Raw genomic sequence first — 27,588 nt, forward strand, 5'->3', positions numbered from 1 at the left:
CCCTCACCCCTCCCCCAAACTTCTGGTCGGTGCCCTTGCCTGTTACCCTTCTCTCCACCCTCCCTCTTGCATCATCTTCCTCCTGGTCCCCTCTTGGTTCCTCCTTTTCCCAAGGTCTGGGTCGCTCCGCCCGGCCCCGCCTCTCCAGGGATGTCCCCTGAAACCCCGTGCCCATGGTCCTGACGCTGCTTCTCTCCGCCTACAAGCTGTGCCGCTTCTTCGCCATGTCGGGCCCACGGTCGGGCGCCGAGCGGCTAGCGGTGCCGGGGCCGGACGGGAGCGGCTGCGCTGGGCCGTGGTGGGCGGCGGGCAGCCGCGGGCCCCGCGAGGTGTCGCCAGGGGCGAGCACCGAGGTGCAGGGCGCCCTGGAGCGCGCGCTGCCCGAGCTGCAGCAGGCGCTGTCGGCTCTGAAGCAGGCGGGCGGCGTGCGGGCCGTGGGAGCCAGCCTAGCCGAGGTCTTCCAGCTGGTGGAGGAGGCCTGGCTGCTACCAGCCATGGGCCGCGAGGTAGCCCAGGGTCTGTGCGACGCCATCCGCCTGGACGGTGGTCTGGACCTGCTGCTGCGCCTGCTCCAGGCGCCGGAGCTGGAGACGCGCGTGCAGGCTGCCCGCCTGCTGGAGCAGATCCTGGTGGCAGAGAACCGGTGAGGGGGCCGGGCTGGGGCGGAGAGCGCCGCGTGGTGTAGGGTCGCAAGGGCGGTCGAGTGCCTCGGTCTCCCGTGTGCCTCGCACTGTGCCTTTCCTGCCTCACCTCACAAACCCCTGCATTATATCCCTGTTGGGGACCAGCGTGTCCATTTTACAGATGAGGAAACTGAGCCCTGGGAAAGTTTAGTGACTTGCGTCACACAGTGAACTAATGGTGCAGCCAGGATTCACTCCCAGAGCCGGTGGGGTGAGAAATGAGAGAGGGGAGGAATGGAGTAGCAGGACAGAAATCTGTCCCTGGTTCTGAGGATGGAGCTGGGATCCCATTGTCCAAGCCCTCTAAACCCACAGCCCTCCTCCCGATGGGCCTGGATATCCTTCCGTGCTACCTTCTCTCTGCCATACCGTCTCACTCCCACTAAAAGAGAAAGAGAACATTGCTCAGAAAATAGGAGGGGGGGACCCCTTTCCTCTTCCCCCAGGCTGAAATGAGTGCTTACCTAAGGTTACCTGCTGCCTTCATGCCACCCCCAGCAGTCCACTTCCTGCTTCCTCCTTTTTCATTTTGCTTCATGTAGCAGGACAGACATGATCTCATGCTGCGCCTGCTCATGGGAAACACGACGGGTGTTTTCAGTTGGGATGGATGGTGGGGGAAGAGAAAACTGAGGTGTGGAGCTAGGCAGGGGCCAGAGTATGTGTTCCTTACATCTTCCCCACACGTGCCAAGATACAGTAGGTGGGGTCCAACTGAAGGCTGGTTGCTATGCTTCCCTGCCTCTTGGGATCTCCCCTGGAATATGAGGACCACTGACCCACTTCCTTGCGCCTCTAATGCCGGAGGAGACCAGGCTGTCACACTCCAGTCTCATGCTGAATTCTCGGGCCCTTCAGGTTTAGAAGGGTTTTGGAAGGCCCGCTTTCCATTTATGAAGCTCTCAAAGGTGTGATGGGCATGGATTAGGGGCGTTTTCCTTGCCCTTTTCAAAAAGTAAAGATAAGCTTGTGGATGGTGGAAATGATACAACTTTCAAAAGTGCATGAATGAAGCAATTTAAGTTGGGAGGCCCAGTTAGGATTCTGCTTGTTCAGTAAGTCATTAATCTTCTATCTAACAACAGGTGTCCTGTTGGGGATGGGCTGTGAATGTGGAGGGCTAGCAAATGGAGTGGGTGCTCACTGGATGTGGTGGGCTAGCACTGAAGGGCGTGTCCTGTAGGCCTGGTATGTGGGATAGGGCAGCTATAACTAGAACTCCTGGAGAATGGGTGCAGCCAGCACCCTAAGAAGAGGAGGGCTGCAAGATGCAAATAGAACTGATACTTTTCAAGGTTGAAAATAACAATCCTCACCTGGTTCAGAACTACTGAGAAAGGAGGCGCACTAACCGGTGTCTCTGGTCCCAAGAAACAACGTGCTGGTGTTGGCATCACTTCAGGACCAAGGACAGAACCCAGCGAGCCAGGTCCCGATCAAAATCCTTCCAGAGAAAGGCATAATCTCCCCACACCTCTGCACTGCTCTGAGAGGAGGCTGGGAGGGCAAGAAGGGAAGAGGGTGATGACACACTGAGAATTTGTGTCTATGAAATTTTTTCCTTCCTCCACCAACCAACTTCCTCATAAAGAAGGTTCTTCCATCAGTGCACCCACTCCTTTTGCCATTCCCTTTCCTGCAGCTCTCTTCTTCCCTGGGTGCTGCCACACTCACTGTCCGGGAGGCTAGGTCACAGCTCCACTGACCCTCGAAAACCAGGAGAAGCCCAACAGGGTAGGGCGCTCTGAGCCTGGTCCCACCACACTCTCTTACTGCTAGCCCTCTAAGGTCACAGCCTGCCCCCTTCAGGAGACCATAATGAGGTTAAATGGCTTTCCCAAGAATACACAGTGAATAAGTGGAGGCGACAGGTTTTTAAAAGAAAGAAAGGAAAAGGAAAAAAAAACAACAACCATTGCACATAAATTCAAGTGCAAAGTACAAAAATGATACACACTTAAACGTTCTTCTTTCTGTTCACTGGAGGTGAACAAGTTTCTTGTACGTCTTTCCAGAGAGAGTCTCTGCATATACAAGCACTTGCATATATGTGTATATTACATATACAGGCTTATATATGTGTACATATGGACAATTTACCCCTCTTTCGGAGCTGTGATTTGATCCCAGACCCACAGCCTCTCAGACTGTAGAAGAATTGGGAATTGAGTGAATAAATGTCACAACTAGCACAGAGTTCAACTCTATAAAGGTGCCAAGTGCATAGGGAAAGGTGAGGGCTGGGGTTCAAGAAATGCACAATTGCACAGTTCCCTGGTGGCCTAGTGGTTAGGATTCCGGGCTTTCACTGCCATGGCCTGGGTTTGATCCCTGGTCGGGAAACTGAGATCCTGCAAGCCTCGCGGCCAAAAAAAGAAATGTGAATAAAGTCCGCTTTCTGAATTGATGGTCCTGAACATGCCCTTCCCTTCATTGAGCCTCAGGCGGGGTGTTGTTGGATTAGATGACTTCTTAAGCACTTCCTGGTTCTGATATTCTTGGAGTATATATAGTCAGATTGTTCTGGAAGCACAAAGTGCAGACGAAGGATCTTGAGCCCTGGAGACAGACAGATGTGAGTTCAAATCCCAGCTATGCCTCTCACCGGCTGTGTAACCTGGGCATGCCATGTAACCTCTCTGAGCCTTGGCTTTCTCCTTGGTTAAAGGAACAATTGCAGTGCCGTCTGCCCGAGTGGATGATTAGAACCCATCTGTTCCTTTGGGCTACAGAGAAGTTCAGTGATCAGCTCAGCAAAGCTGTCCTGGCCTCAGGCCATGTTCTGGGCTCAGCTGGGCCCTGCAGTGGACCCAAAGTCATAAGCACTGTGGTCACTGTGGTGCTCGCTGGGCAAGGACTCCATAGCTGGCTGGGCCTATAAGTCTTTGAGGGACATCACTGGTGGAGGTCAGGAAGACAGGACACTTTCACCTCTGCCTGGAGTGTGGCAATTCTCCTGTCTCCTCTCTAGGCCTCCAAGCTCTCTCCCTTTGACCTGTCCTCCCCACAGCAGCCAGAGCAAGTTTCCTAGAACCTATGCGTTAACCAGGTCACTCCCCTTCCTGAAGCCCTTCAGTGACTCCCCATTTGCCATCAAGATGAAGTCCAAATGCTTTGAGATGGCTCAAACGGCCCCCAGGAACTCTTTCCTCACTCTTCCCTTGAAACTTCCACCTCAACCACTTGAAGTAGCTTCTGCTTTTTGCCCATTTAATGGGTGTAAAGTGATAGCTGGTTTAATTTTTATTTCTCTGATTACTAATGAATTAGAGTATCTCTATTTGCTTGTTAACGTTTTGAATTTCCTTTGGTAAATTGCCCATTTGTGTCCTTCGCCCCTTTTCTGTTGGATTTACTGCCTTTTGCTTGTTCATTTGAATATGTATTTATATATTCTATATATGAGTCCCTCGTTGATTTTATACTTTTCCTTGTTTGTTTTAGACATTGCAAACATCTCTGGCTTTCTTTCTTTTCCTGGAACGTGCCAAGCTCATCAGCCCTCGGGGCTTTTGTCCTTGCTGTTCTCTCTGCCTATTATGCTCTCCTTCCAGATACTGGCAAGCAGGGGTCTCTGGACATTTAACTCGCAGATGTCACTTCCTCAGACATATCCCTCCACCCAGGCATTCTCCATCGCAGCACCTGGTTTTGCTATCGTTTTGGTCAGATAACTATTATCCTGTTCATTCGCTGTTTACTTGCTTACTGTTTGTCTCCATATTAGCTGTTATTAGCTTCAGTCTCTCTTAGGCACTGTTTAACTTCAGCCCCTACTACAGTGCCTGGCATGCAGTAAGGCCTCAATAAATGGTGTTTTGAATGAATGAATAAATACACCCCAGTCACACAGCACAGAGTGCAGAGAATTTTGATGAAATGAACATTTATTGAGTCTTTCCTATGTGCCAGGAACTGTGCCAAGCACTTTAAATGCATTTTTACATTAGTTCTCGTAATAACTCTGTGGGGTGGGTATGCACTTTATCCTATTTATGAGATGAGGAAACCAATAAAGATAAAGGAAGGTACCCAAGGTCCCACAGCTAGAAAATGGTAGAGAAGAAACCAGGACCCAGGAGATCTGCTCTAGAGCTAGAATTCTTAACCACTACACATGCTGCTTCTCCAGGGAAGGGTGTCTGGGAAGAAATGGGTGTGGCCAGGATGGAGCACCCTTATAATCAGAGAAGTCTGGTTGTCCCAGGGCAGGAGATGAGGGAGGTGGAGGAGGCAGGGAGGACCAGACTCATGTACTATTTGACGCTAGCGAGGCCCAGAAAGCATAAGTAACGAGGCCCTGGGTTAAGATAAGGTGCTGCGGCACCTCCACTTCCTCCCTCCCGCTTTCCTTCGGCAGGGACCGAGTGGCGCGCATCGGGCTGGGCGTGATACTGAACCTGGCAAAAGAGCGGGAGCCGGTGGAGCTGGCGCGGAGCGTGGCCGGCATTTTGGAGCACATGTTCAAGCACTCGGAGGAGACGTGCCAGCGGCTGGTGGCGGCCGGCGGCCTGGACGCGGTGCTGTACTGGTGCCGCCGCACCGACCCACCGCTGCTCCGCCACTGCGCGCTGGCGCTGGCCAACTGCGCGCTGCACGGGGGCCAGGCGGCGCAGAGGCGCATGGTGGAGAAGCGCGCCGCCGAGTGGCTCTTCCCGCTCGCCTTCTCCGAGGACGAGATGCTCCGACTGCACGCCTGCCTCGCCGTGGCGGTGCTGGCCACCAACAAGGAGGTGGAGCGCGAGGTGGAGCGCTCGGGCACGCTGGCCCTCGTGGAGCCGCTAGTGGCCTCACTGGACCCCGGCCGCTTCGCCCGCTGCCTGGTGGACGCCAGTGACACCAGCCAGGGCCGCGGGCCTGACGACCTGCAGCGCCTTGTGCCGCTGCTTGACTCGTCGCGCTTGGAGGCGCAGTGCATCGGGGCTTTCTATCTCTGTGCCGAGGCTGCCATCAAGAGTCTGCAGGGCAAGACCAAGGTGGGTGCGGGTGTGGGGGTGGGTGGGGAGGGGGTTAAAGAGAAACTGGGAAGGCGCCCCAGAGGAAATGACATTCAGCTGGGACTTGAGGAACTTCCCTGGCGGTCCATTCGTTAAGACTCCACGCTTCCACTGTAGGGGACACGGGTTTGATCTCGGGTCAGGGAACTAAGATCCCGCATGCCGGTGGCACAGCCAAAAACAAAACAAACAAAACAAAAACAAACAAAAAACTAGGACTTGAAATACACGAGAGGTGAAACAAGGAGAAAGATGAGGGACCCATCATTCTGGCCTTGAAGGCAAGACCAAGGTTTTATGTAGGGGACATACATCTCTGCATGATGTCTGTGTTCTACAAAGATCACCCTGACTGCTGCATGGAGATGGGGTAGGCAAGGGTGAGGCTGCAGGCAGGGGGGTCAGATAGAAGGCCATGGCAGGGGGCAGCTGGGATGGTGGAGGTGAGGACCAGGGCATGACAGCAGAGGCAGAGAGAAGCAGATTCCAGAGGTACTGAAGAGACAGAGTTAGAACTTGGTGGGTGGCTGGATGAAGGAAGATGAGCAGCTGAGGATACTCCTGGCTTTGGACAACACAGTGGATGGTGACACTTGCTACTGAGATAAGGTGAACTGGGTGAGATAGTTTGAGGGTGGAGAGAAAGTGAGTTCAATGGGACAGATGGAGTTTGAAGTGCCTGAGGGATGACAACCTGGGGTGCTCCAGTGGGCCATTCTGTCATTTGGGTCTGGAGTCCAAAAAGGAGATGGAGTAAACAGAGGCAGGACATCCATGTGTCAGCTAGATAACTCCCACCCAAGTCCCAAAGGGTCCCCAATCTCAGGACCTGATATGCAGCCTTTGCCCTCTGCTTTAAATTGCTGTGTGACTGTGGGTACCTGGCTTCCCCTCTCTGGGCCTTTATGTGCCTCACTTTTTTTTTAATGTGGGATATTCTTTTTTTTTTTTTTTTTTTTACTATTTATTTATTTATTTGGTTGTGCTGGGTGTTAGTTGCGGCAGGCAGGCTCCTTAGTTGCGGCTTGTGAGCTCCTTAGTTGTGGCATGCAAACTCTCAGTTGCGGCATGCATGTGGGTTCTAGTTCACTGACCAGGGATCAAACCGTGGCCCCCTGCATTGGGAACGCGGAGTCTTATCCTCTGTGCCACCAGGGAAGTCCCTATATGCCTCACTTTTGACCTCTGGAAAACTGAAGGAGTGGACCACAGCAGCAGTTCTTACCCTGGATGTGAGACTAGTAATAGTTAAATTATCGAAAGTTTCTGGTGTTAGTTTTTTAAATATTACAGAATTAAGATTATCCAATAATGTCACTCCCTCCTTTGTATTCCTCTGGAGGTTTGGGGGGTTAGTGACCGCTGGTGCACAGGGAGCGGTGCACACTGCACGGACCACCCTATCTGTGCGACAGTGGTCATCTGGGGCTGGACAGGGGTCATCAGAGGAGCGTGTCTCACAGGTGATTGTCACCCATCACGTGTGTCCCCATAGATGCCGAAGAGACTGTTGTGTTAGGGGGTCTCTGAGGCCTCTTCCAAGGTCCAGTGTTCTAGGAGCTTTTGATTCTCCTCTCTGCACCCGAGAGTTGGGCCATGGGAGGACTGGCTTTACAAAACAGGCCATTCTGTTTTGGGAGGAGGGATTTAAAGGGAAGTAGGGAGTGAGGACCCCAAGGAGTGGGTCTTGGCAGCAGCCATGACCACCAGCTCTGGCACCTCTTTCCCAGCAAGGCCAAGTGAGTGCAGTTCAATATAGACATAGTGAGCCCTCACTCTGTGCCCTGCAGTGTGCCAGTTATGGGACTCCAGGGGTGACTAAGACATGACCTCAGCTTACAGTCCAGTAGGAATTGCACTATCAATTAACAACAGTAGCATCCAGAGAGTAGCACAAGGCCTAACTGGAGGTATGGGCCAAGCTGTGGGGCAATCAAAGCAGGCTGCATGTTGGAGGTGCCAATCAATTTGGATCCAATGGATGAGTAGGATTCCCACAAGCAGGCTAGAAGAACTAAGCGTCTGGAAACACCACAGGTTGAGTGAGGCCCAGAGGTGGGAGAGGCTCCATGGGTGGGTGGCTTGGTGAAGGGGGAGTAGAGCGGGGATTGGTGGGCAGGGGCTGCACTGTGCCTGGCCTGGCAGCCATACTGAGAACTCGACTTGATTTCAGGGCAGATGGGAGCTGTAGAGGGGAGGCATGAGAGGGACTTACCTGGTCAAGAGTTGAAGGAGCTTCTGGAGGGGGAATCCACAGGACCTGGTGATTTATTGGATGAAGGCAGGGCAAGGGCAGACGGTGGGGTTTTCAGCGGTGAGAAGAGGCGAGGGAAGGGACCAGGCACGTTTGGGGGCGGCTGGTGAATTGGTGGGTCCAAGATATGCTCTCCGCACTTCCCCAGGTATTCAGCGACATAGGTGCTATCCAGAGCCTGAAACGCCTCGTCTCCTACTCCACTAATGGTACCACGTCGGCGCTGGCGAAGCGCGCGCTGCGCCTGCTGGGCGAGGAGGTGCCGCGGCCCATCCTGCCCAGCGTGGCCAGCTGGAAGGAAGCCGAGGTCCAGACATGGCTGCAGCAGATCGGCTTCTCCCAGTACTGCGAGAGCTTCCGGGTAGAGCCGCACGGGGTCGCCGCCCGGCGGTCGGAGCAGGCGCATCCCCGAGGGCCGCGTGGCCGCTAGGGGCGCCCTGCACACAGGCGACCGCGCCCCATCCCGGCGCAGCACGCCAGCGGCACCAGGGTGGACTTTTGGGGGTGGGGAGCCTGTACTCAGTGTTTTTCGGCGTCATTCGGTTCTCATCTGGGTCCCATCCGCCTCCCCTACCGCCATCTCCACGTCCGTGCTCTTGATCTTGTGCTGGGTGGGGTGCAAATGCTGAGGATGGGAGCCTTTCCTTACATCTGACCCCTCCTCCAGGAGCAGCAGGTGGATGGAGACCTGCTTCTGCGGCTCACGGATGAGGAACTCCAGACCGACCTGGGCATGAAGTCAGGCCTCACCCGCAAGAGGTACGGAGGCTCCAGCCCGCATACTCCCCCGCCCCGGGCAGGTCTAACTAAACGCCCCCTCCGCCTCTAGCCAGTGCCCAGTCAAGATCTCAGCATCCTCTCCTCCCTTGGGTGCAGATTCTTTAGGGAGCTCACGGAGCTCAAGACCTTCGCCAACTACGCTACATGCGACCGCAGCAACCTGGCTGACTGGCTGGGCAGCCTGGACCCGCGCTTCCGTCAATACACGTATGGCCTGGTCAGCTGCGGCCTGGACCGCTCCCTGCTGCACCGAGTGTCGGAGCAGCAGCTCCTGGAGGACTGCGGCATCCACCTGGGCGTGCACCGCGCCCGCATCCTCACGGCCGCCAGAGGTCAGCCTGCCCACCTGGGCCCCTACCCCTGCCCCTGCCCCTGCCCCTGCCCTGGAGGGGTGAGGGGAGACACATGGGGGGGGCGCTCAGAGCCTCACTGCGGGTTGATTGAGCACGTAGGCTGTGCTGCACTGGGCTCTGAGGATGCAGATGAATATGTTGCACTTTGCCCTCAAGAAGTTCCCAGTCTGAGGTGGGTAGGAGGGTGGGAGGAATGCAGATGTATAAACAGGCACGTGGCTGCAGGAGCTGGCATGCCCAGGACTCCAGTGGGAGCCTAGAGGAAGCACCACCTACCCTGTCCACTCAGGCCTAGGCTTTGGAGAGGGGAGGATGCCTGACCAGGTCTTGAAGGATGTGTTGGGGGTGGGGAAAAGAGTGGTGGCAGCAGGAAGAGCAGCCCAGGCAGAGGGAGCCGTACATGCAAGTGTGGAGGTGAGACAGCATGGGGGCTGGGTACAGGGGATGTGGGCGGGAAAACAGAGGGCTTATCCTGTTAGTCCACAGCTGACAAAGTATGGGTGCTTTAGGGAGGTCGCGAGAGCAGAGTGGGTCCTAGGGCTCTAGCAGCCCTCTTGATTTATTAATTTAATTTACTAATTTACTATTTGACTGACATTTATTGTCAATTACTAGAGGCCAGGTCCTGATTATGAGATATTATGATTAATGAGATATTATCTCATTAATCTCTACATCCATTCTGTGCAGTGGGTGTTTGTTTTTTTAAAGTCAGCTTTTAAAACTTTTTAAAGAATAAAAGTGGTATAATTTAACTTAAAAGTGTCCAGTTTGAACAGTTTTGAATGTATACCCCTGTGTAACCATCATCATAATCAAAGATAAAGGACAGTTCCATCATGGGTGTTAATTTTACAGATGATGAAACTGAGATTTAAATTCATTTTGTAAGGTTATAAGTCATTAAATGACAGAACTGGGATCTCAACCTCTGCCTTCATACCTCGTAAAGAGACAAACGTTGTCTGTGACTGTTGTCTGAATATTATAAGATGGGTTCTTTTCATGCATGCATGCATTCAATAAGTATGTACTAAGCTCCCACAGGGGACAAGGGACTGGGCTTTGGCCCCATTCTTTTGCTTCAACCAAAGCAGATTAACTTCTATCATTTTTACATTGCAGCTCCCAATAAATCCCCAAGATTTAATTTTTTAAAAACAAGAGGCTGCTACAGCAAAAATAGCTTACAAACACCTCCTGTAGGGAGTAGGGAGCCATGCACAGCTTTGAAGTGGATTTTAAGCAGAGCTCTCTGGTGCCTGCGGCAAAAAGATCAGACTGGGCAGGTGTGGATCTGGAGAGACCACTGAGGATGCTGGAGTTGAGGGCCTGGACACAGGGACGGCCCTGAGGCTGGAGTCCAGGATGTTGGCAGGCAGAATCCACAGAGCATGGTGCCTGACCCTGAGCATTGACTGTCAGCTCCATGAGGGCAGGGTTTGTTTTGTTCATTGCTGTATCCCAAGCACTAAGAATACTGCCTGGCACACAGAAAGCACTTAGTAAATATTTGTTGAATGAATGAGAGGCAGGAGTTGAGGCTGATACCCAGGTTTCTGGCTTTGGTGGGAGACTAGGAAGAAGTGGGGTCTGGGGAGGATTTGGGATGGGTTGGGTTTGGAGTACCTGTGGGCAGCTGGCTGTGCAGGTCTGGAGCTCTGGAGAGAGGGCAGTGCTGGAGGTGTCCCCAGAACACAATGCCTGCCTCCTGAGAGGGCCTCACTGATAGTTTGCAGCCTGCCTTCCTGTGGGCCCCATCTCTCCACCTCTCTGACCCTTTTTGGAGCAAGCCACCCTGCCTGGGCTGGGCTGAGAGGGCTGGGTATGCAGGAGATGATGTACCTCGTGGTGAATGATGGGGAAGGCCCACCCTCACCAAGCCGTCTCTTGTCTGCTTCAGAAATGCTACACTCCCCGCTGCCCTGCACCGGCTGCAAGCCCTGCGGGGACACTCCAGACGTCTTCATCAGCTACCGCCGGAACTCAGGCTCCCAGCTCGCCAGGTGAGGAGGGGCGGACAGGCAGGCTGCCTGGGGCCTTGTGGGGAGGCCGTGGCAGTGACACAGGACCTCTTTGCAGCCTCCTGAAGGTGCACCTGCAGCTGCACGGCTTCAGTGTCTTCATTGATGTGGAGAAGCTGGAAGCGGGCAAGTTCGAGGACAAGCTCATTCAGAGTATCATGGGTGCCCGCAATTTTGTGCTGGTTTTGTCGGCTGGGGCTCTGGACAAGTGCATGCAGGACCACGACTGCAAGGACTGGGTGCACAAGGTAAGTGCTGGCCTCTGTGGTCCCAGCATTGGCCTGTGGCCCAGGGCACAAGGTCCCCGTTTCATTCTTTCTCACCTGCATATACTCCAGCAACCTCCATAGCCCAGCTGGAAGTCAGGAGCCATGGCTCTGACCGTAATAGGACTTGAGCAACTTACTTAGGTTCTCCGAGCCCCAGTTTTCTCATCTACAAAATGGGGGTAACTTACCTGTCCTGTTTACCTCGTAGAATTGTTGTGAGGGTCAGAGAAGGATGAACACGCTTTGAAAAATAACCTCTGTGAGGGAAGGGGGGCAGGAGAGCATAGTGACAGGCACAGTGGAATGGTTAAAAGCACAAAGCTGGGAGTTTAAATCCTGGCTCTGGCGTTGGGCAAGTTACTTAACCCTAATGAGCTTCATGTTTATCACTGGAAAGTGGGATAGTTGTAGTACCTAACTCCCTAGGATGTTGTTAGGAAGATTAAAAGCGGTAAAATTTGTGAAGTGCTTAGCAGAATGCCTGGCACATAAGAACTGCTGTATGATGGCAGCAATTACTATTATTAATATAATTTTTGTGAGTCCTACCACTGTTTAATTCCCCGTTGTATCCTGAGTGCCTAACGCATAGTAAAAACTCATTGGGAACTTGTAGAATGGATGGATGGATCTATATCACATCTGTAGGTTATTAATCATTACTCGTTAGTCAGCAGGAATTGGGGCCAGGGCAAAGGGAAGCAGTTGTCATATGGATAGGGCCCTTGTCCTAAAGCAGCTAAGGAGACAAGGATATGCCCAGAATGACTAGATCATACATAAATTGGTGTCAACGTAAAGCCGGGTAGGCGAACCTCTTACTTGCTCTAAGAATATGGAGAAAGGAAAAAAACATCAAGGGCTGGAATAATCCGGGGAGGCTTCGTGAAGGAAGCAGAACTTGAGAAGAGTCTTAAGAATTTAGGCCAGTGGAAGAGAAGGCATCTCAGGCAGGGCAACAGCAGGAGCAAAGAAGAAAAGTAGGCATGAGGGGCTTCCCTGGTGGCGCAGTGGTTGAGAGTCCACCTGCCAATGCGGGGGACGCGGGTTCGTGCCCCGGTCCGGGAAGATCCTACATGCCGCGGAGCGGCTAGGCCCGTGAGCCATGGCCACTGAGCCTGCGCGTCCGGAGCCTGTGCTCCGCAATGGGAGAGGCCACAGCAGTGAGAGGCCCGCGTACCGCAAAAAAAAAAAAAAAAAAAAAAAAAAAAAAAAAAAAAGTAGGCATGAGAAGGGTGCCAGAAACCTGCATTATCACTGGTATTGCCTTCTCCATTTTACGGATGAAGAAACCAAGGCTCGGAGAAGTAGAATAATTTTTCCCATGGCCACACTGCCTGGGCAGAAATCAGAACTGGGCTTTGAACTCCTCCTGTCTATCTGACTCCAAAGCCCATGCACTTTCTTAAGATCCAGCTTTGTCCTATGTCTCAGATCTGAAGGGTGGGAGGGGAGGTGATGAGATAGGATTGCAATCAGCTGACACCAGAGTGACTGCATCTTTTCCCAACTCCGAGTTCAGTGATGTCACGCCAGTAGCTTGAAATCAGCCATGGTGGGAGTAGTTACACTAAAGAAATTGGTAAAAACTACAAATCAGGATTTTATTTGTTTGGTTGTTTTTTTCCCCCTCTGGAGAGCTAGCTGTTAAACATGTACCAGCACACCACTGGCTGGATAAGAACTAAGAAACCAGGTTATGGGGTTCCTAAAGGCAGGGAGAAGACCTGTGCTGAAAGCACTGGCAAAAGGGATCCCATGAGGGCAGTGATGCCATACCAGTGGGTTTTAGGGAGAAGGCTTCACACTAGGGTGCAGCCCAGATTGACAGTGGGGAAGAGGGTCAGGCCCCAGAGGCCATGTAGGAGGGTCTGAATACTGGGTTTGGTTTGGGGAGGGGATGCTGTGTCAGAGAGACACCCTGGAGGATCGTGGCTTAGAGCAGGTGGCAGGCGGCCTTCTGAGAGAAAGAGAGGAGTGTCTGTGAGCTCCGTGAGAGCTCAGACCTTGCCTTGTTCATGCTGCATCCCTGATGCCTAAAACCATGCATGGTACAAAGTAGGCTCTTGAAGAGTTTTTAGAATAATTGAATCAATGATTAAATAGATGAGTGGTTCTGATGAAGCTGAGATGACTGGGAGAAACATACGTATCTACTAGGTTTACTAGGTCAGACTGGCCAGCCTCTGAATCGGTACAGGGAGCAGTGTGCTGTCTTTGCTTCTGTGTAATTCTGGATGAAACAAACGTCTAAAGGTTCCCACATAAGTTGCTGCAGGGCCAGAATTCATCCAAGTGCTCAGCAGAGAGGCAGAGGGCTTGGTTGAAATAGCCTTGGACTTGGAATCTGAATGCTTGAGTCAGAGACCTGGCCCCCTCCTGGGCTGGGCATGTATGTGACTTGGGAGCAAGTCCCTCCCCTTCGCTGGGCTTCCTTCTTCTCAGTTGTAAAACGGGAGAGGTGCCCCAGAAGCCAATCAGGGTTGAAGTTATGCAGATTCCTTCCCCAGGAAGGCTCTGCTCCACGAGGGTGCTTGGCGTCCATCACTGTCCCAGCCAACTGCAAGGAGGGAGGGGCGGGCAGGTGGTGGGAGCCTTTGCCTTGGACCTGTCCCAAAGGCTCCATCATTCCTCCTTGGTTGTTTTTAGTACTGAATTGCCTCTGGTTTTAAAACTGCTTTCCTCAAAGCCACATTTAGTGGGTAATCAATATGGAAAACCACAAGTGAACTGCACTCAAAAAGTCCAGTCCTTGTGGTACCCCCTTGAAAGGAAAAAAACATTCAATAAGCACTTACCAGAGCACCCATTAATAGGAATATCCTCAGAACAACCTAGTGAGGTAAGTTTTATTATCCCCACTTTACAGAGGAGGAAGTAATAACACTTGTTATTTATTTAAAGCATACACTGCATGCTAGTTGCTAGCCTAACCACTTGCCATGGGATAGCACAGTTATTTCTCCCAGCAATCCTGCAAGATAGGGACTATCATTAACTCTATTTTAGAAATTAGAAAACAGAGGCTTTGAGAGCCTGTTGTTTTTGCCTCAAATGACAGAACCTGTGTCAGAGACTTGATGTGAACCCAGATCTGATGATTCCAGAGCGTAACCCCTAAATGCTATGCTGTCTCATTCATTCATTCAGCCTGTCTGCCGTTAAGTATTTAGCAAAGGCAGACTACGGGCAAGGCTTTGTGAAAGATGCTGAGATACAAGGTGAGTGAAACCTGGACATGGTTCCCACCTTTATGTCTGGTGGGGAAGCAGATATTAAGTAAATTACTCATTAGTGAATTTAAATTTGTAAGTGTAGCATGTGATGTGGAGCCTATGAGAACCTATAACAGGGGATCTGACCTGGTCAGGAAGTGAGGGAAGACTTCCCGAGGAAAGTTGATGGAGCTCAGATCAGAAAAATGAGTTGGTATTAGCTAGGTGAAACGGCAGGGAAGAGTGTTCTAGTCAGAGGAAGGCCTGTGGGGGGAGGGAGGTAGCAAATCTAAGGGACTGCAAGGTCTGTGTGGCTGGGAGGACAGCGCAGGGATAGAGTTTGAGAAGTGAGCTGTGGCCAACCGCACAGAGCCTCGAACTTTATTCAAAGAGCCATGTAGAGTCGTGAAGTTTTAAGTAGGGGGGGTGACATGATCAGATTTGCATTTTGCAAAGAGTAGCTAGGTGAAGGGGCAACATGGAGAATGAATTAGAGGAGGCAAGAATGGATGAGAAGAGACCCGGTAGGGGCTAATGGTAATACAGGGTTGGAGCAGGGCACTGGTGGGGGTGCAGGTGGAGAAAAATGAGAGGATTTGAGAAATAAATAAGGACTACAACTGGCAGGGCTCAGGGTGGATCAGTTTGGATGCAGGGGGTGCGATGTACTTCTTGACACCAAATTTGTGTGGGCTTTTTCCCATACCAACAACCAGTTCTCCATTTCACCAGCGCCAATTGGCTGTCCCACAATTCAGTTCAGTTCTGACACTAATCACCCACCGGGAGCCAGTGTCAGACTCCATGGTTTAAGGGATCAGTCTCACAAGTCGGCCCTCACTTCAGACCCAGTCGCAAGGCCCAAGCCACCTGCACTGCTGTCTGACTCAGCTACAAATGCAGGGGTTCCTAGGACCACCCCCCTCAGGTTCAATAATTTGCTAGAATGACATGCAGAATTCAGGAAAGCACTTTACTTAACTATTACTGGTTCGTTTTAAAAGATACAACTCAGGAACATCCAAATGGAAGAAATGCACAGGGCAAAGTAAGGGTGGGTGGGAGCGTGGGCGGGGCTTCCATGCCCTCTCCGGGCCACCCTCTCCACACCTAGATGTGTTCACCAACCTACCAGTCCTTAGGGGTTTTATGGAGGTCTCATTATGTAGGCGTGATTAAGTCATTGGTGAGGGAACTCAGTCTCCAGCCCTTCTCCCCTCCCTGGAGGTGAGGGGGGCACTGAAAGTTCCAACCCTCTAATCACAGCTTAGTCTTCCTGGCCACCAGCCCCCATCCTGAAGCTATTCGGCACAGCCCCACCCCCCAGGTCATGCGAGAGGGCTTTAGGAGCTCTGTACTGAGAACCTGGAACAAAGGGCAAATGTAGATTTATCATACCACAGGGGATGAGGGAGAAGTCAACGGGGACTTCACGGCCAACATCCCCCCTTGGGCTCAGCCTGGCCCCGAGGTCCCTGGATGGGGCTCCACGTGTCCTCCTCTTCCCCTCTTCTTCCTCTAGGAGATTGTGACTGCTTTGAACTGTGGCAAGAACATCGTGCCAGTCATTGATGGATTCCAGTGGCCAGAGCCCCAGGCCCTGCCCGAGGACATGCAGGCTGTGCTCGCCTTCAATGGCATCAAGTGAGGAGGGGGCAGGGCGGGTTACACAGGCCCCCAGCCAGCAGCTCCCTCTGCCCAGCCCTCTGACCCACCAGCCTCTGCACCCACAGGTGGTCCCACGAGTACCAGGAGGCCACCATCGAGAAGATCATCCGCTTCCTGCAGGGCCGCGCCTCCCGGGACTCATCTGCGGGCTCTGACACCAGTTTGGAGGGTGCTGCACCCCTGGGCCCCGCTTAACCAGTCCCTAATTCCCAAGCCCTGCCGTGACCCCCCATTTCCATCATCCCCCCCAATGGAACAGCTCCTCAAACCGGCTTCCCTGGGCTGAGACAGCCTGGGCTCTTCTCAGGAAATGGCTCTCTGCCTCCCCCGACCCTCACTGTCCACCTCAAACCCAGCTTCCTCAGTATCTGGAAAGGGAAGGGAAGCCAGGCATTGGGGGTGCTAAGACCTCCCCTAGCCCCTGCCCCCAGGTCCTGTCTCGGGCGTGGGAGGGTCATTGCTCAGCTCTGGAGACTGGAGAATGAGGGTGTGCTGCATGCTAACCCCTCTGCTGCCCTGCCAACAGCCAGCCTGAGTAGAGTGAAGGCAGGCAGCCTTGGGCAGGGCTCAGTGCAATGGCCAACCCTCACCACCAAGCAAGGGCTTGGGCCCAGGAGCCAGTTAGGGATGAGAGGCTAGCCACGGCTCTCCACCGAGACTGCGCCTGGCCCCTGGGCTCACCACTTCCTGCCATCCTGTGGCCTTGCCCTGTAACCACTCAGTGCCCTTAGCTGGCCTGGTCTGGTCCCAGGTCCACTCCCAGCCTTCCTGATGTGCATCCTCCTTTGCCACATCTGGGGTCAGGGTGAGACTGAGCCGGCCCTCACTCTGGCTGGTCTGCAGCCGCGGCCTGCGCTCACCGGTGCACGGGAGCCCCCTGCTTGAGGCTGAGCAGGGGACGCTGCCTCTCGAAGAGCAGCTAGCCACCCTACCTGGCCTTGGTGCTGTGTGCCACGCCTCTGCCCATCACGGCCCAGCTCCCTTCCTCAGCCCCTCACCCGTCCAAGGCCCCCGAACTGGCTCAGAGGGAGCTGGGGCGAGGCAGCCCCCCTGTGGCAGCAGCAGTAGCCTGGGCAGAACCTGTAGTTCCCTGGGAAGAGGCAAGATCCTGAGGAAGGGCATGGAGTGCATTCGAATCACCTGGGAATTTTGTTAAAATCCCATTCAGGACACCTGGGGTGGGGCCCGAGTTCCTGCATTTCTCACAAACTCCCACCTGGGCTGAAGCTGGTGATCAAGGAATGATACCTTAGGAAGCAAGACTGAAACACAAATGCCTCACAAACGTTTGCCATTTCCCTGACACTTCACTCCATGGTCTCTAATCATCAGAGCAGCCTTACCTGGTATTATCTCCATCTTACAGAGAAGGAACTGAATGTCGTGCCCAGTTTCCCAAGTCACCCGTGGCAGCCCCAGGATGCAGACCTGGCCTCCTGGCGCTCAGTCCACTGCCGGGGGGACTGAGAATCAGACGGCTTGCTCCACAGATGGCTGGCTTCCCTCTTGCCCCAAAGAATCTAGCCGTGGGGGGACAGGCTTTCACAACAGAAGGCTGACTCAGGGGCTGTAAAGAAATAACCGAGCAGGAGTGTCCGTCGGCCCCTTCCTCCACCGGGGTAGGAGAGCAAGAAAGCATCCTCCTTCCAATAAATGCAGGCTCCAGCTAATGGGCTCAGCGGGCACCTGCCCTGCCCCTCCCCTCCCCTCCTGAGGGCAGTGGGTTCACACCTGAAGGCTGGCTCAGCTCCCAGAGCCACCTCCTGCAGGTGCTGGCCAGGCTCCTCGGAGCTCTTGGGCCACATCGTCAGAAAGTCAAAGGTCTCACTCCAGGCTTGGAACTCCTTCCTTCCACTCGCCTCCCTGTCAAAGATACTGCCTCTAGCCGGTCCTCTGACTGCACTTGACCCTTTTCCTTCTTGCCGCACGAATGCCCACCGGTGTCCTGGATACGACGGTGACTGAGGCAGACTGGATGTTGCCCTCAAGAGCAGAGACAATAACAATACAGTGTGATGAGTCTCCTCCAGGGGAAGCCTTCTGTCTTTTTGTCCCCAATCAGTCCCACTCCCTCCTGAGGTCCCTCATGGGCAGTACTCAGAGAGGTTGCCCAGCACTGTTTCTTTTTCTGTTTGGCATACTCTCTACTGCTGCCTGCCTCCTGTCTCTCTGGGGAATCACAGCCCAGCCTCCGGGCCCCACCGGAGCAGCTGAAGTGACGAGCCTCCCCTGGCCAGGCCAGTGTGTTCAGGGGCCAGCCTCCCCGGCCGTAACGAACACTGCCCAGATCGCAGCCAGGGCAGGCACCCTGGCCCGCACCTTCCACCTGGGCGTGGTCTCACAGGGCCGGTCCTGAGACAAAGGGCTGAGAAACAGCCTTTCACCCCCTGCCCCCCAGCCGGCTCTGGCATCGCAGCCTGGTCTGCGGGGTCAGGGTTTTCTGCTTGGCTGGGCTGTAGCTGCTGCTCCCAAGTCGGGGCTGAGTCAGCCTCACCCCACCCCTCGCCAAGACCAAGAAACACTCAAAAGTCAAAAGTCCAGCTCCAACTCATTTATCCTTCCCCTAGGTCCATGAATAGAGGCATGCATTCCATTCTAGAATGTATGAGACAGGAAGGATCTTAAAACAGTATTTAATCTAGTGTCTCCTAACTTGTCCAACCATGATCAGACAATTAGAGGCATTGCTGATCTAACCCTTCATAGAGGGCCTTGCTCAAGGCCACACACGAACCAGAGGCAATGCCCGGAGTAGAGCCTGGGCCTGAGGCCAGCCCAGAGCTTTTTTCCTACCACCCTCACTGCTGGGACAGTCAGTGGAGGGGGCCTCTCCTTGCTCGATCTCCCAATGACAGGGGACAGTGAGATGGTAATCTGGAAACAGGCCCAGGCTACAGAGGGCCACAGCTGACCCTAGTTTGCCCTGGGCCACGTTTTACCTGCGTGATTTCTAGCCAGAAAACTGGCTAGCAGGGCAGGTGAGAGAGAATGAGGGTAGAAATACCAGCAGGGGGCCATGCCCTGTGGCCAATTCTGTTTTGAAGAGTCAAGTGTCATCTGATTTGTTTGGGGGCTTATGGCCCTCATCAAAGCCAGTGCCTTAATACCAAATCCCATTCTGCCTTTCAACTCCAGGTCCAGGCTTTCCTAACGCCCTAGAAATGGGCCCCTCATTCTCTGGGGAGTCGGGCCCATCTCCAGGTTCCTGTTGAGCTACAGATGCTCGTCAGCACATGGCCCTGCTGAAATGCCCAGCAATGGGAGGTGTTAGAGGGCTGAGTGGTAACAAAAACTGATTCTGCTTGGTTTGGTGTAGCCAGGAAGACCAGAGCAAGGTGTCTTCAGGGAGTAGATCTCTGACCCTGAGGAATGAGCGGCCAGGGCTCTGCCCGGAGCTTCTCTGCTGACCTGATGCAAGCGTGGCAGCCCTTCGCCTCCCAGCAGCTCCGGAGAAGAGAATGGGCAGTCAGATGAGGACTGAGCTAGCCACGCCCAGTACCAATCCCATGGCAACTCAGGGGCCCCTGTCCCTTCCAGCAGCCACTGCTATCTGACCTACAGTGGGCAAACTAGGAACAGGAAAAAAGAAGGCCCCACAGCCCAATGCCTTGGAGGCCGGAAGGTTCATTCCAGGGTGATTATACAGACTTCTCATTATGATTGGCACTGCTAAGCCCAGGGGATTGATTCCCACGCAGAGATAGCAGCACTCTCCCTCCAGGTGGCACCAAGTCCCTCCCACGACCCTCCCTTCCCCCAGAGCTGGCACTGACCAGTGGTACCGTATTCATCACTAAGGAGTGACTGGTAGCTGCTTGGCCATGAACTGAGCACGGTGGGCTGCACAGTTTGGGTTGGAAGCAGAGGTGCTGCCCTCATGCTTCAACTGGTCCCTCCATCAGGACCTCTCCTCTCCCCTGGAGGGTTCTACGTGATTGATGGACTAAAGGGTTAACAGATGCCTGTTCCAAATGGCTCCCACACCGCCCGCCCTGAGTGGGACTGTCTGGGTTACAATTCCAGATCCTAGAATCACAGGCAGGCACGGCGTGGATGAGGTGGGGGCCTTGGTCTAGCTTGACCACCTGGTCCAAGGTGAACACTGCCCTTTGAGGGGAGCTGCCGCTGCTGCTGAGGACTGGGACCCAGAGGCGTATACTTCCAGCTGGTTGGCATTCACGTTGCTCCTCTCGCCCCCTGCCCTCTGGTCCAGGCAGATCAGGGGCTCTGGGAAAACTGCTGGAATTCAGGGCAATGATTAGCCCTTTCCAGTATCCTGTGAGAGACCAGAGAGAGAGTTCAGATTTAACACGGGGGGACCCTCAACTCCTGGAGAAGTGACACAGGCTTTATCGGATGGGCTGGTCCAGGTATCCCCCTCCCCAAGCTGAGAGGTGGAAGACAATGTCCAGAGACAGAGGGCTCTGGGGGAAGAAACAAGTGGGTCAGGTTAGCATGTGGCCCGGTCACAACTAGCCGAGGAAGCTCTCCAGGCTTCCCTTTAGCACATTTCTGCCACCGTAGTTCCATCTGTAAAATGGGAATGGAGGGGGTGAGGGGAACTGGGTGCGAGAACATAGCCTTGCCAAGAAGCACTGTGAGCCTGACCCTTCCCCTACCAGCCTCTGCCCTGCTACCGGGGAATCGCTCCCAGACGATTAGGCAACCAGCTGCAAGGCGAGAGTCAGGCTGGGACTGAGACACCCACAGGGGAAGAGCTCCAGGACTGAGGAGGTTGGAAGGAGGAGGAAGAAGAGGATACATTTAGGGTGAAGGGGTCCATTTTGAGCCTGGGTCAGGGCCCTGCATTACCCAATCAGGACGGCCGGGATGAAGAGGAGGCCAGCTCCCAGGAGGAAAGGGAAGCCCTTCATGAAGTTCAGGGTGGCTGGGTAGAGCGAGTTGAAGATGCCGGAGGCTGTCAGCATGGCCAAGCCATTCACACAGGCCACAGCAGAAAAGAGAGCACCTGTGAAGAAATAAATAGCACACTCAGGAATTTGAAAGACCCAAATGCAAATCCTGACACCACTACCTCGCAGCTGTGTGACCTGGAGCAAGTCACTTAACCTCTCTGAGTGTCACCTTCCTCAGCTATGACTCCTACATCATGTGTTGTGATAAGGCTTCGATGAGGTCATGCATGGAAAGCGCCTGTGCTACAAAATAAATGGCTGTTATTAAACCTCTATATTACAAGTACATGTGATATCTCCTAGCAAAAGTCTGATAAAGTCTGATAAAATGGTTTTAGGTTTATCGCCTTTGGAATCATCTCCTGTTTAGGATAAATTTCTGGGCTAATTCTCAGTTTCAACACTTATCAGCTGTGTGATCACCGAATAAGACACTTATCTTTCTGGGTTTCTGTCCCCCTTCTGTTAAATAAGGATAATACCTTTCATAGATTGTTGGTAACACTATAATCGCATGTAATGCACCTATCACAGGGCCTGGCCCCCTGAAGGCAGTCAGTTAGTAAGAGCTGTTCTTTTCTCCTGTTCCCCTTGGCATCTCTGGGCACAGTGAAGGTGCTAGAAAAATGCTTATTGAGTGAATGAATGAAGGCACATGGGTTCTGAGGATAACAGAACCCATGGTGGGCTATACATGGCATCAGAGTCTCTGCCATCACCAGATCCTACTTCCAGGGCACATGGGAAAAAGTGGATGAGCTACTTGTTTCCGGATTGGGATCTAAGACCAAGAGGCCTGAGAAGCTATTCTTTATAGATATGACAGCATGGAACTTCCCTGCTGTCACAGTGGTTAAGAATCCACCTGCCAATGCAGGAGACACGGGTTCGAACCCTGGTCCGGAATATCCCACATGCCACAGAGCAACTAAGCCCGTGAGCCACAACTACTGAAGCCCACTCGCCCAGAGCCCGTGCTCCGCAACAAGAGAAGCCACTGCAATGAGAAGCCCGCGCACGGCAACAAAGAGTAGCCCCCGCTCACTGCAACTAGAGAAAAGCCTGCACGCAGCAAGGAAGACCCAACGCAGCCAAAAATTTTAAAATAAATAGAATCGATATGCCAGCAGAACACAAATTTTGCAAAATAATCAACAGCCCAACAGAAGTTGAGATTAAACTATCAGACTGTCAGAGCTCGAAGGGCCTACAGATGTCATCAAGAGCTATTCACGGGACTTCCCTGGTGGCGCAGTGGTTAAGAACCCACCTGCCAATGCAGGGGACACGGGTTCGAGCCCTGGTCTGGGAAGATCCCACATGCCGCAGAGCAACTAAGCCTGCGCACCGCAACTACTGAGCCTGCACTCAAGAGCCTGCGAGCCACAACTACTGAGCCCTCGTGCCACAACTACTGAAGCCTGTGCACCTAGAGTCTGTGCTGCGTAACAAGAGAAGCCACCGCAATGAGAAGCCTGAACATCGCAACGAAGAGTAGCCCCCGCTCGCCACAACTAGAGAAAGCCCATGTGCAGCAACGAAGATCTAATGCAGCCAAAAATTAATTAATTAATTAATTAAATTTAAAAAACTATAAAAGAACCCCTCCCCGCCCCATACACAAAAAAAGAGCAATTCACATGTGTTACAGATGAGGAAACAGGCCCAGATCACAGAGCCACTGTGACAGAGCCAGGACTAAAACCCAGATCCCCAGATCTGCTGCTCTTAGAAACAGACCTGGGTGTGCATCCTAGTTCCACCACTTACTGAGTGACCTCAGGTGAATCAAGTTAACCCTCTGGGCCTCTGCTTCATCTGCCACGTGGAGACAGTGAAACCTACATCACAAAGTTGGACACTCTGACCCCAGGGAAGCAGGGAACTCTGGCATCGTCACATCCATTTTACAGATGGAAAAGCTGAAGTGTGGAAAGAGTAGATCCTCTGCTTGGCTTATGCAAAAGAACATAATCGTACGCTGCTGACTGCAAATTCCAACGCTGTGGTCTGAAAATCCAAATCGCTGTGGTTCTCTGCCAGCCCTGGGCGCTGTGACAGCAATGCAGTTGTCTTGGCTACTTATTTCTCCAGGGTGGGAGGGAGGAAGGTAAGCTGCCTCCTGGCCCGTGGCTACCCTCTGCGCAGTTCAGGAAACACTGGGCATGAGGAGCCAGACACAGGCTCACCCTGATACTCACCCTGCTCTGACTCTCTCACCAGCCTGGAGAGTTTGGCCCGGATGACAGGCGTGACGACCAACGACAGGAAGAGGAGCCCGTACCCTGTGAGGAAAGAAACAATCATCAAGGAAATGGGCTTGGGGAGAGGGGTGCCCAAGTGAGATGTAGCAGAGGTCCTGTACCTACCCCATGAGGGACTCGGATTGGACACAGGAAGAACTTCCCTGACGGGGAAGGAGACAATGATGGGGCACAGCAAGCACACAGTAAATGCAAGTTCCTTTTCCCTTGACATTTAGTTACTCACAGGCTTACACTGTTTCCTTCGTAACCATTTCTCTCCCTTGTGCAACTGTTACCTCCTCAACAAAAACTGCAAACTGCTAAAAAACAGTGGTGCCTGTGAAGTGCATTCACGATGAGGCCCCCCAGGGCCCCTTCAGGGGAAAGGCCCCCAAATCCCAGGGCAATGACAGTGTCTTCATCATCTCTGCACCCGCGAAGGCGTTGAGCCTAGCACCGAGTCCATGGAAGATACTGTGGGCAGGAGAAAAAGGTACCTGGTCCCCGTCAGCACTGTCCAGGCGAGCGGCCACATTAGGAAATCTGTGATTACAGAATGGCTGACTGTACACATTTTAGGGCTCTATTAAAATAAATCTGTCCATTCAGGAAAGTTAACTTCCTCATTCGCAGCTGCCCCCTCCCACCAAAAAAAAAAAAAAAGAAAGAAAGAAAAGAAGAACTAACACAAGCAGGAATTTGATAGCTGCGGTCTGAGAAGACTGGCTTTTTTAAAAACCCAAAGAAGCTGACCAAGGATATTTGAGATAGGTCCTGTGATTCTTATCAGAGAAGTGAGTATTAAGGCATTAATGGCTTGGACTTTGCTTAAGAGCACCAGGAATATAGGCTGTGGGAGGCCAAGGAGTGAAGCAATTAGTGTAAGAGCAATATTTTTGTCTTTGGTTCTATCTTACTAACAATATTTATGGTTGGTAATGTGAATGAATTACTTTGGCTATTGAAGGTCTATATTTTCTGTATAACAAAGATGGCATTTTTATGAGGTTTCTTAGTTGTCTGTCCTCCAGTGCAGGCTAGGGGCACAGTGATGTTTCCGAAGACATGGGCATGAACTACATTTGGCGGCAGCAGGTGGCCAGTCCCCAGTTTTCACCCAGCAATTCTGAGACAAACTGTCCCTGAACCCATACACACTTTACCTGTGAACATGAGGGGTGTAATGGTAGCAAATGCAAAGACCACCATCCCCATGATGTTGAAGGCCAGACCGATCTCAGCCACCCAGGTGTCGGCCAGGCAGTACTGCAGAAGCCGCAGGCCCAGCAGGCTGGTGAGGTATGGGAGGTGCTGAGCCGCAGAACCGTAGCCAATCAGCCTAGAGTCCCAGCAGAGGGGTGTGCTCAGCTCATAGAGGGTCAGGATGTCCTGGGCCCCAAGGTGCACAGTGATCACCACGAAGATGGCCAACGAGTACAAGGCTAAGTGCTTCCTGGACTTCTCCGGGGCCTGGGTCACATAGAGCTGGACGATGGATCGGTGGTGACGGAGTGTGAAGAGCCGGGCGGGTGTCGCCTCTTTCACTGTCTCACCAAAGCAGAATGCTGCATAGAGAGTCATGGCAATCAGCAAGGCCAAGGCCAGCCAGAAAGGGTTGGCATAACCCTGCTCCTGGAGCCAGTTGCCACCAATGAGACTCGCCAGCATCCCTGCCACCCCGATGCACGCTTCCAGCAGGGCCATTCGGATGGTACGGGTGCGGCTGGAGCTGACATCTGCCACGGAGGCAAAGCCAGCAGCCAGGAGGCCGCTGAAATCGCCGAGGAGGGCACAAAGGATGCGGCCCAGCACGAAGTAGCCAACGTGGAGCTGCAGCTGTACCACAAAGATGGACAGCACGGTCTGGAGCAGCAGGCCAAGGGAGGCCAGCACCAGCAGCGGGCGGCGGCCCACACAGTCACTCCAGGCACCCAGCAGGGTGGACGAGAAGAGTCCCACCAGGAAGCCGCCCATGTTCATGTAGAGGGTCCAGTGGGAGGTAAGCGTCTCCACTTTCTGCGGAGGCAAGAGTCTTATTACCAGGGTGCCGTTCCTCACTCTGGGCTGCCCATCGCCCACACCATCACCAACCTCGGAGATACAGGGATGAGGACTTTCTTTGGAGCCCTAAACCTCAGAGAATTTTAGTACAACTCTTAAAAACTGACACTGGAGGGGTATGGGAAATGGGCAAGATCCATTCTCTTACTTTTGGCACTGTGAATGAAAACTGCTGCCTGCCGCATCGGCAAACAATGGATGCTGCGGCCATCGAGCCCTCAGCCACTACTGCCGCCCCTGATGCTGAGCCCTGATGTAACTCAGGATGGAGACCAACAGGCTGCCGACAGCCAAGCCCTCAGCCACTGCAGCCAGCCCCAAGTACAGACCCAGGATGGGACAGAACAGGATACTGGCTCTAGAGAGCTAAGGTGCATATCAGAGGAGTGATTTCAATAAGCCCAGGCTCCTGCATCTTCCCTTACTTAGAAAAGTGCTAAATTCATTGACTCGTGGGAATTCCCTGGTGGTCCAATTTTTAGGACTTGGTGCTTTCACGGCTGGGGCCGGGTTCAATCCCTGGTTAAAAAACTAAGAGCCCACAAGCCAGGTGGTGCAGCCAAAAAAAAAAAAAGCCCAGTAACTTGAGATGTCTGGTTTTCCTCAATTAACAGTAATCTTTTGATGTTCCAACTACCTGGTTTTTATTGCAAAACTCCTATATATCCTGGCGCCTCCCTTACCTCTTGGGAACAGTCCCTCAGAGCTATCTCAGAGACTGCCTCCCGGGCCTGAGTCCTCAGAAAGTCTGCCAAATAAAACATAATTCTCAACTTTCAGTTTGTGCTTTTTTTTTTTTTTAATTTATTTTTGGTTGTGTTGGGTCTTCGTTGCACGGCGCGGTCTTCTCACTGTGGTGGCTTCTCTTGTTGCGGAGCACGGGCTCTAGGTGCGCGGGCTTTAGTAGTTGTGGCACGTGGGCTCAGTAGTTGTGGCTCGCAGGCTTCGCGGGCTCTAGAGCGCAGGCTCAGTAGTTGTGGCGCACGGGCTTAGCTGCTCCGCGGCATGTGGGATCTTTCCGGGCCAGGGCTCGAACCCGTGTCCCCTGCATTGGCAGGCAGATTCCCAACCACTGCGCCACCAGGGAAGTCCCTCAGTTTATGCATTTTTTTTCAGTGGACACCCTCTTTTGTTAACCCTCAAACTCGCTTTACCTAGATCAACTTTAAGCATCCCCGCAACGCATTTCTCAGTCAAGCCCCAACTTTGCTCCGGCCCCGCCCACCACCTAATATCCTAACCCACTGGGCTGCCCCCAACCTTTACGCAGGCTCCGCCCACTCCGCTGCCCCCAGGGCCCGCCCCTGGCACGCTCCTCGCTTCTCCCCGCCGCCCTTACCTGCGCGGTGGGGTCCACGCTACGGTTGGTGCAGCTGCCCCTGTCACGAGTGCCGTTGTAGCCAAGGTCGGCACTGAAGCGGTGCCACAGGTACTGCGTGGTGACCGGGCCCTGCAGGACCAAGGCGAAGTTGGCAAGGAAGATGAGAGGCTCCACGCAGCCGCGGCACAGCACGGGCCCGGCGGGCCAGGCGCGGGACTCGCCCCGGGAGTTCGCGCGTCCCTCCATGCTGAGCTGCCGCTAGGCTTACAGCTCGGCTTTCTGCGCCTGCGCCCAGCGTCTTTTTTTTTTTTTTTTCTTTTTTTAAGCCTGGTGGGGCGGGGCCAGGAGTGGTGGGCCCCCTTCCTCTCGGCCCCTCCCTCTCTGGGCTGGGGAGGGGAGGCGAGGGACCCCGTACCCCTGGTTTACAGAGTGACCTCAACTGCAGACCGTGCCAGGATACAGCCCTGCATTCCTCAGGCGCAGAACACCCATAACAGTAACAAGAATATCAATAATTAACATTCATTGATCGCTTATTATGTGCTGGGCACTGTACTAAACTCTAAGTGCATTAATGTCCCAACAACTCTATTGGCTAGATGTTATCAAGGATCTCAATTGACTCATGAAGAAACAAGGACATCGGACACTCAAGGCTGAGCTAGAAGAACACACGACTTTTTTTTTTTTTAATTAAAAAAAATTTTTTTTTTTTGTTTATTTTAGGCTGCGTTGGGTCTTCGTTGCTGCACGAGGGCTTTCTCTGGTTGTAGAGAGCGGGGGCTTCTCTTGTTGCGGAGC

The 27,588-nt window shown here is 53.2% G+C and overlaps 2 protein-coding genes across 2 annotated transcripts; one reads left to right on the plus strand and one right to left on the minus strand.

Annotated features, from left to right (window-relative positions):
* Positions 1-158: 158 nt before the first annotated feature.
* SARM1 (sterile alpha and TIR motif containing 1) lies at positions 159-18,234 on the plus strand. Its single transcript, XM_082861351.1, has 9 exons — positions 159-643; positions 5,044-5,659; positions 8,083-8,295; positions 8,602-8,693; positions 8,811-9,046; positions 10,971-11,073; positions 11,150-11,339; positions 16,098-16,219; positions 16,309-18,234. The coding sequence occupies exons 1-9, from the start codon at positions 174-176 to the stop codon at positions 16,436-16,438; spliced, it is 2,172 nt and encodes a 723-aa protein (XP_082717477.1). The 5' UTR covers positions 159-173; the 3' UTR covers positions 16,439-18,234.
* Positions 18,235-20,427: 2,193 nt separating this feature from the next.
* Positions 20,428-27,261, minus strand: SLC46A1 (solute carrier family 46 member 1). Its single transcript, XM_082859999.1, has 5 exons — positions 26,806-27,261; positions 24,569-25,421; positions 23,361-23,444; positions 21,056-21,212; positions 20,428-20,519 (listed from the first exon to the last, which is right to left on the minus strand). Exons 1-5 carry the CDS (start codon positions 27,031-27,033, stop codon positions 20,462-20,464), a joined length of 1,380 nt encoding a protein of 459 aa, XP_082716125.1. The 5' UTR covers positions 27,034-27,261; the 3' UTR covers positions 20,428-20,461.
* Positions 27,262-27,588: the final 327 nt, after the last annotated feature.

Source organism: Leucopleurus acutus (assembly GCF_964270905.1).
Source record: "Leucopleurus acutus genome assembly, chromosome: 19".
In the NCBI taxonomy this organism is placed as follows: Eukaryota; Metazoa; Chordata; class Mammalia; order Artiodactyla; family Delphinidae; genus Leucopleurus; species Leucopleurus acutus.